Source organism: Athene noctua, chromosome 3 (assembly GCF_965140245.1).
Source record: "Athene noctua chromosome 3, bAthNoc1.hap1.1, whole genome shotgun sequence".
Classification (NCBI taxonomy): Eukaryota; Metazoa; Chordata; class Aves; order Strigiformes; family Strigidae; genus Athene; species Athene noctua.
The window spans coordinates 44,945,635-44,963,053 of NC_134039.1; the positions used below are offsets into that span (position 1 = coordinate 44,945,635).

General features: G+C 33.9%; 1 protein-coding gene across 1 annotated transcript in view; it reads right to left on the minus strand.

Annotated features, from left to right (window-relative positions):
* Positions 1-17,419, minus strand: part of ZDHHC17 (zDHHC palmitoyltransferase 17) — an 82,167-nt gene that overhangs the window by 11,016 nt on the left and 53,732 nt on the right. Inside the window, exons 9-13 of the mRNA XM_074902828.1 lie at positions 17,194-17,336; positions 14,732-14,832; positions 7,020-7,144; positions 3,672-3,734; positions 2,280-2,373 (exon numbers count right to left, since the gene is read on the minus strand). Of these exons, the coding sequence (XP_074758929.1) occupies positions 2,280-2,373; positions 3,672-3,734; positions 7,020-7,144; positions 14,732-14,832; positions 17,194-17,336 (526 nt within the window). The remainder of the gene's footprint in view (positions 1-2,279; positions 2,374-3,671; positions 3,735-7,019; positions 7,145-14,731; positions 14,833-17,193; positions 17,337-17,419) is intronic.

Genomic DNA, 17,419 nt, shown 5'->3' on the forward strand with positions numbered 1-17,419 from the left:
AAGAATTGTTTCTAATTGCTTTCATTATATTATACATAAGCAGTACCATACAATAAAGGTAACTGATCTTTTTATGGATGGAGTTATATTGCATCATTTAGACAGTTTGTTCATGTCTTACTTTTAGCTCCTTGAAGAACCTTTAATGGGAGGAACAGTGATCATTATTCTAAACCATCAAATAATTTCTCATATACATAAGTGACCTTCTGAGTCACTGCTATTAGAACAATAATTCAGTACATCAGCATAAACCATGTGACTTAACAGTTTAAAATTTGGCTCTAACTCCTTTCATGCTATTACTTGAAAACAAAATTTCTGTTGCAAGTCTGCAGTTTGTGTTTGAAATGCAACTACAAGTTTAATAAAATCTGTTATTTTTCATTTTCAAAGAATCAACTGAAAAAACCACAATGCTGTTTTGATACTCCATTAAAAAGAGAGAGACTTGCTCACTGTAATTTTAACTAAAATTTTGCAGGTATGATGAAAATAAATCGCCTCAATTGCCAATTTATTTGTTTTTCAAATAGTCTGCGCTTTTTGGTCAACCTCTTCAGAATGGTAAAAATACTCTCTCTCAGTCTCTTTGTGTGCCAAGTTTTAACCACAAAGTATTTATTTTAGAGTGTCTGTACATACTCTTATATTTCTCAGTCCTATCTTTAGTAAAATCCTTATCCTTCTAACACATTTGAAGGAAGTCTACACAAAACATTTCCAAATTCCACCTTTCCAGAAAAGCACGATTCATGTTTCCCTTTTTGGCAAACATACCATGAATGCTGTTTTAAGAATGGATTCTGTTTTGTAATCCTATGCTTGGAGTCACCATGTACCAGTCTGAGACAGAGAAACCATATAAGGTCATTTAGACCATCACCCCCCTCCAGTTCAGGGCTGTTCCCATAGTGTGATTTCTATTACTTTTTTCCCAGCATACTTTCAAGCATCCTAAATGTTTATTTTTATGTGCAGTTATCCCAATCTGTACAAGACCACTAGTAAGAGGATTCTGCTTTTCCATCATTTTTAAAAAACATTTTCTCCACCTAACTTAATACCGTTACTCACATACTCTCCTATTACTCACAAAGATCTTTCCTCCCCCATCTGTTTTATGGTTTTCTAGTTACCGATTAAAATACTGGATTTTTCTGTCCCATTAACAAGTACTCCTCAGCACTCTCGCAAAACAGTCACTAAACACCCTCCAAAACCCGAGCCCATGCCCCCCTGCCTGTTTTAATTAAAAATATCTGTTCTTCATTGTAAAACATCTAAAATATAAATGAAGAGTAGCTCAGGTAGGAAATCAGTAGGAAATATAAAATAGAAGGGAGTGATGTAAGTCCATCTCATCACTTTAGTGATGTTCTATTACAATTCAAATACTAGCATTGACTATTTTACTCTTGATCGTAAGACCAAACTACTGTGATTATCCATTATTATATGTATTTGGAAGGACTACAATGAAGCATTTATTGGCTTCCAGCTGTCAATGAATCCAGGCCCTAATTCCTCCCCAAGATTGAAGTTGCCTTTGCTTGTATCCTAAAAAAATAAACCAGTGAAGCAAGCTGCACTCATTTCCTAGCTCTGAAGTCTTCAGTGCTCCCTGAATAATAACGGCTATCAAATAAGTTTCTCAAAAGGTATGACAGGGAATAGTAGCATTTAGAGACTTTATCCCTGTTCTATATCTGTTCCTTTCATCGTTACTGGAGACAATAAATGACTACCTGGGGAGATCAAAGAGAGGAGAATACCTCAATAGGAAGTCATTCTGTATCTAACTGTTACAATCATGACACATCTGAATACATACAGTTTCCCATTAAATTACTGAAAATTATTGGTAAAGATGGAAATTTGTATCTTGTAATGGATAATAGTCAGTTGTGGAATTGGTACATGCCTTTTCTGTAGATATTAAAAAACAGTTAAGCTTTGCATCTTTTAATAAAAATATATGCATCGGAAACTGAATTAGACACAGAGCAATTTTGAGCATGGGTATATAATAGACAATACAAAGAGAATAATGCAGAGAATCACATGCAGAAAAAAAAAAATTAAGCTCTATGTTGAAAATGGGTTTTCTTTCTACCAAAAAAGTCCTCAACAGTTTTTCTCAGTCTCTGGCAGAAGCCAAGTCACTTTCACCATAAAATCAGAATAGTCAAAGCTCTGTCCAACACCCAGAGTCAATTTCAGAAGCTTTTCCCTTCTTTACCTGTTAAGACAAAACTGTATTTTTGCAAACCACTCACCTACACAGTTACCCACCCATGGGCAGTGGTGATCAAACTTCGCTATACATCGATTGCATACACCACAGTGTTTGGACCTCACTGGTTTCCGTATCTGTAATGGTTATTAACATTTGTTTAGAAAAGAAAAAAAACCCTGACATATTTTATGTAGAAAACCTCCTTGAATTCAAATGTGAATTGGTTTTACTGTTTTCAACCCCTTGGAGAACTTCAAACTTGATACTAATTTTTAAAGGAGTCTTAGCTATTAAGCTTCAGCTATACACTATTTACACAAGCATCTATACAACCACGCTGAAATTATTTTCATCCTATTTGTTATACAAGGACTTTTTTCTTCCCAAAGTTCTCCTGTCACCTAACTATTGAGCTTTGTACAGCAACCAGCTTCATTTCAGCTTTTTAACAATTAAAATAAAGAATGAGTTTGAGTTCCACAATTCTGTCAGTATCATTCATAACTGAGTTTTAACATAAACTCTTCCAGCTTAATTTCTAAAGACAGGAATATAACTCAACAAGTAGAACCCGGTGGAATTAAAAATGCTAAATTACTCCCAACAATGTTATTTAAAAGGTTATGTTTCAAAACAAATATAAAGTGGCAGTAGAAAAAGAACTGATATTAAAGCATTATGAGATATATACATATACACACACAGTTTTTAAGGTGTCACATCTGTACCTATTTTACCAGGCTCAGCTTTAGGAATATTAACATCATTCATGTTCTACATAGGTTAGAGCATTACAGTGTAACACTGATGACATTGATAATTTTACATTTACTAGGTAACTTTCTAAAAAAGAAATGCATTACATTTACTATGGTTACTTTTTTTTTTTCCTTAAGCAGTTGTTTTCTTTTAATTTTTCTGTGCTGAAACTAAGTATTAACTAGTCCAAGAAAAAGTATTTGCTCGCAATTTGGCAAACTTTACCAGAATTATTTTTTTTTTCCCCCTCTCCTGATTACTGCCAAATTGACGAATATGCTTGATTTTTAGAAAAAAAAAAAAAATTCCTCGAAGCACCACATAATTTTACTGTGAGTTACAGAGGTGGTGAAATGTGACCTCTGATTTTCCTAACTTGTTAGGTGTATAACCATCTTGGTAGAGATATGGGATACTTGGATTTTGACAATGGCAAGTTATTTCCACATTGATTTTTTTTTTTCCTCTTACTGTTGCAGGGCTTTTTGTGTACAGATATATTATTAATTGAAAACACTGCTTAAATTAAAGATTATAAATAAATCCTGCCCTTGAAACTGCATTATTAAGGCCAAAAACCTGATCAGTATAGGAACTCTAATTTTGGCCTAGCATTAAAAAAAAAGGAAAAAAAAAAAAAATCAGTGCTGCAATTGATTAAAAAATACACTACCAAGCAGGTACTGCAGAATATACTGAGGTCCAGACTTCCTGTCTCTGCAAGTTCTACTATTGTCTGCAGAAAAAAAGAGAAAAGGGGAAAAAAACCTGTAATTTAGCATATAAGCAAATGCTTACAACCATATAATAGCTGCTTTTAAGACCCAGGGTTGTGAACTCTGTTCATTCCAAGTACTTTCTACACACAGGAACAACTTAAAATTCAGTTGAAACTGATTTTAGACCTAATTTATTAAACCAATATGCATATTTGCTTCTAAATTAATTCTAGCTTATACTTATTCCTACTCTATCTAGGTTTGATTAGAGAAAAAGCAAGCTTATATTAATTTTGATATACCCACACAGTAATTAGCACCAGTTTGACTAACCTGTTGTTTAACATATTAAAATTAATGCAGCTAGATTTCCAAACAGGAACATACATAAAACTAGCTAGCAGGATCAGCCAGTCCAAAAACTAGACTTCTTTCCAGAAGTATCTTATCAAAGCCTTTAAATCTATATTAACCTATTTCCTCAGATGTTGAAGCTTCAAGAAAGAAAAGAAATAACGCAAACCAAACCTCCTCTTACAGATAATGCTATACTTATGGGTCAAAGTAATACACAGAAGTAGATACCAGTTAAAGCACACCTATACCTTCACACTAAATGATAGCTTTTTTAATTTTATACACTCCTTCAATACCCACTTCATTGCTGCAACAGAAAGAACCTATTATTCCATTAAATCGTTTCCAACAATTTTTAAAATTCAGCAGCTGAAATTATGCCATGTGGGACTTAAATAACATTTGCAACATATGGAAAATATCCTGAAAATCTTTTGCCAGAACAGCCTTCCTTGAACCAGAAGGAATTTGCTCAGAGTAGTAGTACATAGCCTAATGGCAAATAGATTAATCTACTGCTCCCTTTCAAATCATGTGTATCATATGCATCAAGGTGGTTTCTAACTGCAAAAGCAATGAAATAGTCCTTACAACTATTTTCTCATCATAGCAATATAGATGTAATTTTCCTTCACTAGATGATGACCATTAAGGTGAGTATCTTGACTGAAGTCATAGAAGTTTTCCTCCCAAACACTACACTTGATAACTGGTTCAGAAAAATTTATGGGAACTTTTCCTCAAAGTAACCAGTAAAAGCTACAGTCTGCAGTTCAGGGGTAAATCAGCGTCCCTACTGAACTCAGGTAAATGAGGAACAATCCTTTTTTCTCACACTTCCAAGCTCTTAAAGTTTGGACTATTTTTTCTCCTCATTTGTTGTAGTTCATTTCTTATTGGCCCAGTATTCTTGCCTCCATCACTGCCACCCTTCAGCTCCCCTCTTCAACCAACCATTCACAAGCCCTTCTATGTCCCTCCTGCAGCTTGCCAACTTCAGTACTCTACGTCCCTTTCTCCTCCCCCTATGCCAACCCTCACTGCTCTAACACTTCCCACTACAGGACTTGAAATTAAAGTGCCTCCCTCACAAGATTAACTTTTGTAAATAAACCAGACAGAAAAAAAACCCCAAACCCCAAGACATATCTATTGTGATTTCAATGCTGCTGGTGTGGCTTTTGATACCTGGGACAATTTCATAGTTTCTGATTTCAGTGGGAGCATACACTATACCACAGACTAACGAAAGGGTGCACAAAGGAACATACAAGGTGTGATGCTCAACACTGGAGCTCAGTATTGTCCACAAGCAAGATCCCAAAGCTCAGGAGAACAGAACTGATCAAGAGCAGATAAATCACTTCTAAATATAACTCTCATCAAAGCTTATAACAGAGAGCCAGAAGCACTCAAGTTACAGCCACATGTTGTGTTTTGTAAACCTTGGGTCTATTTTCTATGCTTCTGAACTACCGAAAAAAAAATTATTTATTTATTCATTTTAAGAGTCACTTGGGTTATTTTGTAACACAAAAGAAAGGACATGACATATCAGAAGAATAAACATCTGAAATTGTTTCTTACTATACATTTTCAAAAAGATACTTAACTAGGTCATGTGGAATTAAAAGAGGTGTTTTGGGTTTTTTTTGCTTATTCCAAAGGCTAACTCAACATTAAACATCTGGAGACAAATTATGAAAATAGGAAAAAGCACTAAGTTGCATGAAGGTAAGACACACACCCTACAGTGGCTTATACCCCAATAATAGATCATTGTACAATTTGCTTAGCTGCAACTTAAGAAATCCAAAACATTCATACCCATAGGCATCCGCCTGAAGAAGTTGCATTTTACAATTCCTATGCAGTTCAGCAAGGCTTTTGTAACCACACTTAACTACTTAAGCAACTAGATCAAATTAATTGCGTACTTGTGCAATTTGCTGAATCCAAACCAAAGTGCAGTTGCCGACTATTCTATTTAATTTAGTCCACTTGAAGGAAGAGAATTTAGTCTGGAATTTACTTTGGCAAATTTGCAGTAACAGAAAGGGAGTTCGCAGAGTAATCCTGCACACAACTAGCAACTCAGTTATAACCCACTGGAGAATACAAAAATAATTTCAGGTATTGCAACCATCCTTTTAAAGGCTATTATGTTTTCATTCCTACACAAGGCCATAATTCCAAGTGGTCTGATGTCGATCAGCATGGGTGTTTTCACAAATGACCATGAAGTAGAAGCTCAAATCTCACTTTTCATGGGATGTGAGCTTCTAGGAAACTTAACCAAAGTGAAACAAAAAAAAATGCTTCTGCTGCTTGTGTATTTTTGGCATACTCATTGCTCAGTTTGGCTGCTAAGAAAAATGCACTTAAAAGAAATCAGAAATGCTAATAATAGAGTTATAACATCTTAGAAAGATATCAATAATCATCCATATTTTTTCTAATACTTATACCAAAACAAAATGCCAGCCCAGATTTCCAGGGGTTTTGGTTGTTTTAGTCGCAAAATGTTCATCAGCCTAATACTTTTAGACACAAATGTAAGGAAAATTAGAGGTGCTTAAAAGTCTGGAAAGTTTTTATTAAATCAAATTAACTAACAGTTTTCCCATAATGGGTTATTTGTTTCAGTAAGGTAAAATTCTGGCACTTCACATTTTCATTTTCACCCAACCGCTTTTTAAACTTTTTATCTTGAAAATTTAAGTTGCAATTTTATATTGTTACTCAAAACGACCAAAATGCACCATCAGACCAGTAAGACTTGAACATATACTCCAAATGTGAGAAAAGAAACGTGGAAGACTTTTCAACATTTTAGATCTTTTGTTATACAACAATTTTCTGAAATTTCATTTACTGAACAACAAACTATGCTGCCCAACTGGTGGCAGGCTGCTGAAGAAGTTTGATATAAATCATGTCTTTACCTTTTTCTTTTGTTCTTCCGTGGCTTTGATGATTCCTGGATCAGATTTCCAGGATTTTCCAAAATTGTAGAAAAGTGCAACGCTATTAGCAAGGAATGGAAGATGTATAAAGAAAAAATTGAGATGTGTTTGAAGTCAAGGAATCTGATGTTTTAAACCAAATTTCCTCTTGAAAATACCCACTGGTAATTCTGAAATAGAATTTTAATAAATTCAATTTTTATGAATGTCCTTGAGTCAGTCTTCTGAATTAACAAAATTCAGTGCTGCTGTAAAAAACAGCTTGGTGTTCAGTATTTTCTATTGCTCAAACTTGAAAACTTACTTTTAAAAATGCTGTTCTCTATGAGGAATTTCTAAAGCACTTAATGCTTCTAAAGAATAAATAATGATAGTTCAGTTTTTGTGATTATTTTCCCTTTTAAATAAATTAAATTCCATTAAATTTATCTTCTTAAAAGTATTTCCTGTTCTCACAATAAACATTTCAGAGCTCTATTTATAAGATAGTCATTTGACCGCCTATGTCTTCAGTGACTTGAAATTCCTGTTAGATCACAGAAAGGCCTGTTTCTAGCCATAGAAGGAATTGTGCTGTAACAACCACTGTTGCATGGCCATCACGTCTCAACACCACTTATCTCCAAGAAAAGTACTGTCTGAAACCTGGCCCTATTATAAGGTGATACTCATATTTTACATCAGTGAAAGTTATTTTTAACATACTAATAATACATGCAATACTTACAAAACCACAGGATTTGGTATTCTCTGGAAGTGTTTATAAAATCAATTACCATATAAAGACAGAAAAAAACCATTAGTTTTAGAACATACTTCCTGTGTTGAATGAGTTGCCATATAACATGCCCAGTCTTAAAACACTTGACATTTCTTCGCAGAATTAAGCATTTCTTAGCAATGATGTTGAAAAACCAAATACTTCAGACATGTGTTGCTCGCAAAAAGTGGAAAATTATTTACTCTGATACACCTCCAAAAGACCTGAAAAATTTGGCCAAAAATACCTGTCAGTCATAACTGCAAGGAGATGTCATATTTGATAAAGCTTAGGTGGCAGAAGCCTCTACAGCATTATCCAGGAAAAAAGTACACTTATTACTTAGGCACAAATTATAGCACACCCAAATTACATTATATTCTGAGTAACTTGATGAATGTTTCTCTCTACTTCAGTAGTCATTAGAACTTCTACTGTAATTAAAGTTTAATATATTGTGCGCTTGTCTTACAAAACCCTGAATATAAGTCTTAAAATAAAGCACTACATGGCAAACTGTACTGAACTGGTATATAAGACTTCAAAGACAACAACAACAATTTTTTGCATGCATTGAAAAAAATCGGATTTTGAAGTCAAAGTAGATGTTAAAACATATTGTACTATACATGTACAAGCATATTCTATTGTGTTGGACTATCCTTACAAATATATTCTATTGTGTTTGACTACTCTTGGAAAAAGCTTTTACTGAAGTCATTAAGCAGTATTAAGAAAAAAATTACATAAACCATTGATAATCAAATCTACATAGTACAGATACAAGCAAATATTAATAAACACAGAATTCCTACAGAATAACAGTAAGTATCTCAAATCCTTCTACACTGCTCTTGTGATGTGAAAGAACCCTGAAATTAATAAATACGAGTAATGCCTCTTTTTGACTTCTGAAATGCTAACAAAGTCTCATTGTTCATGTGAAGCATATCACGAATAACTTTTGTTCTTCTACTGGGCGGAGGAATTGGCTGAGAATTTCTAATTTAAAAAAAAGGCAAGTTAAGTTAAAATTTTAATCATGTACCTTATATAGTAGGATGATAGTATTAATTCACTAAAGGCTAATTAATCTGTCCCCTAATAAGCTGTTTCCAGCAAATTTGTAACAGGGGAAAAAACACCAGCTATACTGTAATCTAAACACTCACAGTTCAGTTTGATACAATATAGATTAAAAGCTGACTTTAATATTTACACAATCTAATTTCTTCCTATTTTTCTTCTAAAATTACCTGCTGCCAGGAATAAGCTTGTTCAAGTTATTTGTATAGTAAAAGATTACATTTTCGTTAGGACACTAAAAGTATGGAGATTTTGCTATAACAGTGAAAACTGTTTTTTTATTAAAAGTACAAACAATAAAGGTACAACTGAAAAAAATATGACCCATTCCTATTTACTATACATCATGTCTAGACTGATGATAGGGGGAAAGACAATTTATTTTCTATACATCAGAAGGTTTTTTATAACCTTAAAGATCTGGAATTGCGTTTTACTGACTAAAATTTGGACAACCTATATGATAAAGAAGCTGTCCATGGATCCAACCCACATTAGCAGAAAGTCAGTATGCAGAATTTTTCTGAATTTACCCTTCCCCCATTTTACTCCATAAAATACAGAGAGAGTGTAGGAGACTTCCCACAGAGTCTAGTGTAAACGGTGACAGATAAGGTGCTTCTGTGCTGAGGACAGATGATGTTGGGAGACTACATGAGAAAGTAAAATTAAGTACAGATGAGCAGTAACTACGTAAATGGAGAAAGACGCAGTCAGCAGTATTTTTCATTAGCATCTTCAAAAACCCACCAGATTAGAAGGAGAGAGGAAAGTTAACAGTTGGTCTTCTCCAGGATATTTCTGGCATCTGATGTAGATAAACAACTTCATCTCACTACCTTGGGGATTGATCTCACTACCTTAAATCACTCAGTATGTCTTTATACACAGCAGGAAGGAAAAAGTCACATCCAATCTATCTTTAGGATCAAGATATTTAAATTAAATCAGAGAAGCAGTGGCCATTTTTCTCCACTGGTACAAAGAAAGCTTAAGCATCTAACTTAGATTTGGATGTCCACACTAGAGGTATCTAAAATTATGCTGAACTCCCCTCTGACATTTGCTTCCAGAGAGATCTTAGCAACTTTTATCACAGACATCTCTCAAAACTCTCCATACACAAGAAACCCTTGTAGGTTTGCATTAGTTAGAGAGTAGGGAATTGTTTCTCCAGAGAGTGTCTAGTTTTGTCCTAACATCCTCTTTTACAATTATGCAAGGAAAAATATATTACCATATTATTAAGGGTTGCAAAATACATGATAATAGCAGGCATTCACCTTTCACCTGGTCACCCATTTGCTGACTTTTATAAGGTTTTCCCAGTTTTCATTGTGAAAGATAAAGCAGAAAACACTTTCTACTTTTAGTCCTAATCAATATCCTTTAATTATTAGAACAACAGGATGAAAATTATTCCAGGAAACCACTTAGAACCAAGAAAACCATCTCATTAAAAAGAAAATTAAAAACCAACAAGCATCCCACAACCCATGAGTGAGGTAAACATGTGATGAGCCAATTTACTTTTCATCCTGAACTACAGCCTATGTAAAAGGACACAAACACATGCAGCTTCCTATTATGACAACTATATGTCATACAAGGGTCTGAAATCAAGCCAAAATGCACATACCAAAATGCTCCTTTCCACTAACTACAAGTTCAGTAATAAAATCCTTTTTTCCTGAAGAGAAAAATCTGCAGCCAGTGTAAACTGCCAGAGATCAATAAATGCTAATGAACCTGCCAAATTTTAAGAGCTATACATCGAGATTCAAGAGGCCAGGTAGATAACAGGAGGTAGGTACACAAGAGGCTTCATTTGATTAGGCATTTATAAGACAAAAATCCATTTTTAATTAGCTGAAGCTCTGCAAAAGCTCTCTACCTCCATCTTCTAGCTAACAAAAAAATTTCAAAAATAATTCTAGCTTGCAAAAATAAAAATTCATTTCCCCAATTTTGTTCTAGAAAATTTATTTTGTTTTTTAACTTAGAAAAAGTATTTAGATAGAAGTTCTGAATAGCTGAGCCAGGAGTTTGGATTGTTTGAGTATTTTGTTCCTCTAGAAACATGGCTGCTGGCTTCTTTCCTTCTGCATGCAAGGCTTTTTGACTTCTTCCTGAAGCTAACTTTGGTAATATGAATGAGTTTTTTTGTTTTTAACTGCTTAACTGTACCAACTGGTCTGTTACAGTTTTTAAAACAATATGCTATTGTAACGGCTTTGTAAAAGCATGAAAATCATAATGAATTCTCTTATATCCAACATTTAAAATGATCCCTCATTGAGAAAGTGTTCAGTGTTTGTTTTCTTTCACCTAAACCCCATCAAAACATGAAGTATATTTAAAATAATATAATCAATATAGTATTAGTCAAGGATAAATTATTTCTAAAATTATAAATTAGATTATATGTTATTATCTCAGTATTGCAATAGTATGCTATACCAAAAAAGCTTAATTAATGAAAACTGCACACTCCCATTTGCACCAAATGGAAGTGGTAGAAACGAAAAAAAAATACTGTGAATATTTTGGGTTACAGAAAACCTGACATCTTAGAATAACACAGCAGTATAAGGACCTTCTGACAAAACAGGCACTATTTGTTCAGCTGGTACTAAAAAAGTTGTGTGAACAACTGAGATATGAACTCGGTACATGTGCCCTGAACTTTTACAGGACACAAGAGAATGTTCTACCTATAAATGTTAATGAAAAAGAATGAAATGTGAAATTCTAGTCTCACTTTATTAAAAGTACACTTTAAAATCCTTTCCCCCCCCCCTTTAAAAATAAAACTAAATTAAAATACAGTGATTTAGTGTGTAGGATTTTCGAGGGCACCTCAAAAGTCGTGAGTACCCCTACGCTGCAAACAGTAGAAAATCAGAATACACTAAATAGAGCAAGACATAACTGTCCTCTGTTGTGGGAAAAACACAGTTAAAGGGAAGTAGCAAAACAGTTCAAGGAAGCATAAGAACATAGACTCATAGATCCATAAATACAGAACTTAACTTCCTCATTCTCAGCAAGAACAGGATTTCTATTTTAACAAATATACCAGACTCAGAAACTGCTGAGAAAAATCCAGTAAAATGGAAACATTTACAAAAAAGCAGTACACTAGATTAATCTAAACTGTTTCAATTTGCTTTCAGGATTGTGATGTCTTTTAGAAGACAGATCATTAAGCCTGAGATTTATATCATATGACCACCCTGAAATTCAAGAAAATGCACTGCTAATCTTTCAGTTTGTCTGTTCTTTATGATACATTGTTCTGACTGCCCTTTTCTGTCTTACTAGGCTTACACCCAGAAGATCAGATGATCTTCCAGACACCTTCAGCATATCTACAAGAAAATTCTTACCAAGCACCTGAATATTAAAGTAACACTTGCAGCAATTTAAACCTTTATATCATAAAGGTCCAGGAAAACAATAATATTTGTTTAAGGTTAGAAACTTTCTTCCTAAGCAAAAGATGATCAGAATTTGTGAAAACTACCATGACAGGTTTTATCACTTGAACATTAAAGAGTATAAACTAGTACTCTGGTCTGTTTTAAGTAATCATAAAAAGCTCTAAAAATACAAGAATAATTTCTCCAACCATAATTCTGTGCCTCATGCTACAAAAACAGAGCAGGCATGCAATTTCTTTTTCTTCCAATAAAGCTACAGGGCAACTTTCCAGAAGAAGAATGGATTTGGAATCTTATCACAAAGACTTCCAATTAAAAATCACCAGTTAAAGGAAGATGGCCTCAAGCACTAAGTCTCTAAAACTGCTTGTCAAAGAATAGTGTCAGCTCTAATGAAAGCAATTAGTAACTGAAGTTTTTAGACTAGTACTTCTGTGTACAAAAAGATTGTTGCAAAGGTTTTGAGGCATCCACCCTAAATTACAGAAGCAAGAGTGTATTACACTGTCATTCTGAAGTCAGACTTTATTAGGGTAATTAATTGTCTATAGTTACTACTTCGAGTGAACAATTCACATTATTCCGTGACAAACAAACCACAAAGTTCAAGTTATGTTAATCAGAATGGCTAACAAAAATAAAAATCTAAGCAAGTTGGTAACAATATGAAGAAAATCTGAACTTTAGGATAAAAATCTCACAATTTGCCGGCCTTAAGGGACACCGTTCTAGATCATGATAGAGGCCATCATGAAGTTGCGTTGGCTGTGTAGCCATGTTAATATGGTCAAGAACTTTGATTTAAACTTGCACGCATTCTTAGATTTGGTTTAAGCTTATGTTATGTTAGCACAAAATAAAGCATTTTACAGTAGCTCAAAATTTGCAACCGAAAGCATGTAGTAGTATTAGCAAACATGAGTTTCTAAATAAAACCTAAAAGGTAAGGAGAACTGAGATGGTATAGTTATTATAACTCCATCAGAAACTTGTACTGTACTACTTGTCAGGTTTTCTTAACAAAAAGAACAGAAAAGCAACACCAGACTAGACAGTCTAAAGTGACATATTTAAACTGTTCTCCATTCCATAAAAACTGGAAAATTATACCTCCATTTCTAACTACTGCTTTTTAAAATGGTTTACATATACATTCAAGCATACTCGCTTTCCTCATTCTGCAGTTACTAGTAAATTTAAGTAAAAACATAGAAAATCAGGCCAGGCAGAGAGACTGTTAGTAGGATAAGTATTTCTAAATAACTATTTCAAGACATACTCATGCTAATATTGATAAATTAAAATTTTTATTTTTTTTTACTTAACAGCTGCTAGATTTTCATTTCTAATTTTTTAAAATGTGGAATAGCATTCATCTCCAGTCATATGGGACTGCTACTATTCATAGCAGCACCTCTGCAAAACACCAGCAGCATGGAAGTAGGGTCTTTTCTCTATTCTCAACCCAAAAATGTGAGGTTAACTTAGCCAAGGTTGGAGAACATATCAACAAGATGACGAACGGGTTGCACTACTACTATCCTATTTCATGGTAATGCCTTTGAGGATGAAAAGAAAACCAGGTTCTAGAAAAGTCAAGCCAACAGCCATTATAAATATTAAGTTCACTTCAACTATTTACAACTATAAGAACTACATTAAACATTTAATAAAACATTAAATCTGTTTTCTTGGTTATTGTAATTACAATACCCACGAAAGTAATTTAAAAATTTGAATCTCTTTCCTTAATGCGGATAACTGACATTCTTCAGTGAACTCTGAATCAACTTCTACCCCTGTGAATATGAAAAGTTCCTATCTAGGCAGACAGTCAAAAACTTTAATAAAAAGATGGACACATGATGAATCTCTATAATAATCTAGTGTTGTTAATACATACATATTCAAAGACTGAAAATACAGTTAACAAATGTATCTAATGTTTGTATGAAGAGGAATTTACAAAATCTTTAGGAAAAACTAACTATAAAGCTAATTCCACCAGGATTCATATATACAATGAAATTACCTACTGCTTTTCAGGAAAACAGTGTCTAAAAATGCAGTCAGTTACACCTTGTCACCTCACAGCCAGAGCATATTTTACACAGTTGCTTACATCTCCCCTACTTAAGAAACTGATCAAGCACAGGAAATTTTACAGACTAGTATAAGCCAACTTTGAGGAAAAATCTTAAGGTTACTGAAGCACAGCAACAGAACGCACATTTTTAAAGCAATAAAGTAATTACCATTAGAAGAAAGCAATGTTCAATGAGGATAGCCATTTTAAATTTTTAATTGGTTTACTTACTCTTATATGTAGGATATATCTCGGTATTACTTCATACTACTAACATGAAAAAATATTGCTGTTTACTGTACACAAAAAAGGATATCATTCCAAAACCAGAAGAACCATGTCACATACATCCAGAATTTTGTTGCCAAGTATATTCCAAGAGGCAGTGCACTGTGCATGGAGTGATCAAAGAAAGACCTGTAAAGTAGGAGCAATGTTACATGATAAGTTTTGACTTATAAAATGTAAATCTGGAACCACTGCTTATGAAAAACACTTCACATTAAAATATGTACTACATGTGATATTGCAAATATGCCATAAAAACATTTTCCTCACTTTTACCTTCAAAAATCATGAGAAATTCCCATTTTCAACCTGTCCAGATGAAGGGTCATGACTAAAAGTTAGTTAATTAAAATTTATACATTTACCTCTGAATTGAATGTCAATTACTGGAAAAAAAAGGTAGAACGAGTAAATAACTCATACTAAAACTCACTGTGAAAGCAGTTAGAAACTGGTGAGATTCCTAGCCTACACAGATAGTGGTTGCGAACTACATTTACTTCAGAGATTACAATGCTAAAGATATTTTGAAAACCCATTAAATGAAAATTACATGTTAAAATTACTTCAGTAAGAAAAAAAGCTTAAGAGACGTTGGTGTTATCAGCCTGCATACTTCAAATATTTCAGATTCTTGAATCTTTCCCTTCTTTTACAGTTGCCAATAGAAAGTTGGGAAAAAAAACCACAGATTAATTAGTTTCCCATCTCACCAGATTTTCTAAGTTTAAAATAGAATGCTGCTACTTTAATTAAAAAAATAATAATTAAGCCATCAGAACTATTTTCATGTTCTCACACTCTTGCATTTTAAAGACTATTCTGAATGAAGCTGAATATAGTTGAGACACTAGGTTAGTGACTAGGTTACTCCATATTCCATACTCCAAAAAATTGCTAAGCATATCAGAAGTCACACTCTAAACTGCTAAACTCCTTGTAATGAAACTTCTTCCATCATCTACCTAAAAATTCTTACATCAATGCATTTTTCTTTTTGCCCTGGTGGTGCCCTTAGGGCTGCTACAAATATGTGCAGAAGAAATTTCCATCTCACTCACTCCTTCACTCCCTTGCAGTAACTGTGTCTTCTCTAATGGAAGTTTCTTAGGTCTTGTGAGAAAATACTACAAGGAAGGTGAGCTAAAATGCTGAGTAATAAGTCAATATACATTTGGACACACAATACTCAGCAGTAATCTTTCAACAATTTCTGTGCATTTTTTGTGTGTGTGAAAGGAGTATGGAAGAAAAAACAGCTAAACAGATGAGCTAAAATTCAACAGAAAGAAAATACTACTAGAATAACATCAAAAGTTTCATTCAAACCTGGACTTTGTGAAAAACACATCAAAAAGTATTTATACTAAATGTTAAGCAAAGCATAAGAGAAAGGAAGAATGTTAATCCTGAATGTGTGTCAGGAAGGCCAAAAATATAAAACTTGACAAAATATAGATCTTAAAAACCTTGAAGAAATCTTGTCCTTGCTTCCTGCAGGAGGTGTGCTTAAGGATTTGCATTGCCAAATATATTATTTGTTTGACGAGATCAACAAATTGCACAGCCTCGGAGATGACAAGAAGATCATCTCCAAGACCCTGGAGAGACAACAGCCTGACGCCCCTCACCCCCCTTCAAGTGTACTAAGTCCACTAAGACTCATGAACTTGGTTTGAGGAAGATATATCTTCTTTTCCTTTTCAAACAAAAAGGAAGAAGCAAGTGGTTCTAATAAACATAATATTCAATGCCAGAAAGGCAGAAAGCTCGTAAGTATGAAGATATAATAAGTTCTTCTATACATGCCACACATAACACGGCAAAGCTAAAGATAGATGTAGTCTACAGATCTTGAAAATCCATTGGAGCATGCCTGTTTGTCTATGTGTGCACATGTATACATAGGTGCATTTACTGTTATTTACAGTAATCACGAACACAACTACAATTCTTTATGATCAGGTAACAAGTTAAAAGTATTATTAGAAAGCAACCTTTTTCTTCAGTCACCCCTTTCCACAACAGAATCTGACTTCATTCCTCTCTGTAAATCTCTTTAGGTGCCTTTGGGTATTTAAAGTCTAAAAGAACAGGGTTTAGTAGCAGACTTGCAGATATCTTTTTTCTATTCCTTTCTAATAACTTTCCCCTTGACTGCCTTCTTCAAAATTCACGCTGATAACTTTGTAGACAGACATTCAGCACCCTCCTCTGGATAACGACTGAATTTCTGTTCTGCTGTTAGCTTCTATTAGCTCAGTGGTAATCAAAGAAGGTAATTCCACGGCTATTTGCAAGACAACAGAGCTAAAGTTGCACAAGATCTTTCCCAGAAATAGTAATTTAAAAAATTCTGACAAAAAATTAATGTTGCATGTCAAAAAAACACACAAAAATAGAAATTTAAGATTATTTATCCAATAAAGATGCCAGCAAAACACTTCTTGTGTGCACACTAAACAGATATCATCCTGGTAAAACACTTACTTTGAAAGAAACTGCACCATAGCCCAAACGCCACCATACATCAGCCCTTTAATGAGCCAAGAATCAATGTCTAGGTCTGCTATAAACCCAACCAGCCAAATAACTAGGAAAGGAGTTCCCAGCATCACCTTCTGACGGAATTCCTATATAGAAACAAATATCAGTAAGTAACTCTATTTTCAGGAACAGATTGTATAATAATATTCTATAATAAGTAGGACAGTCA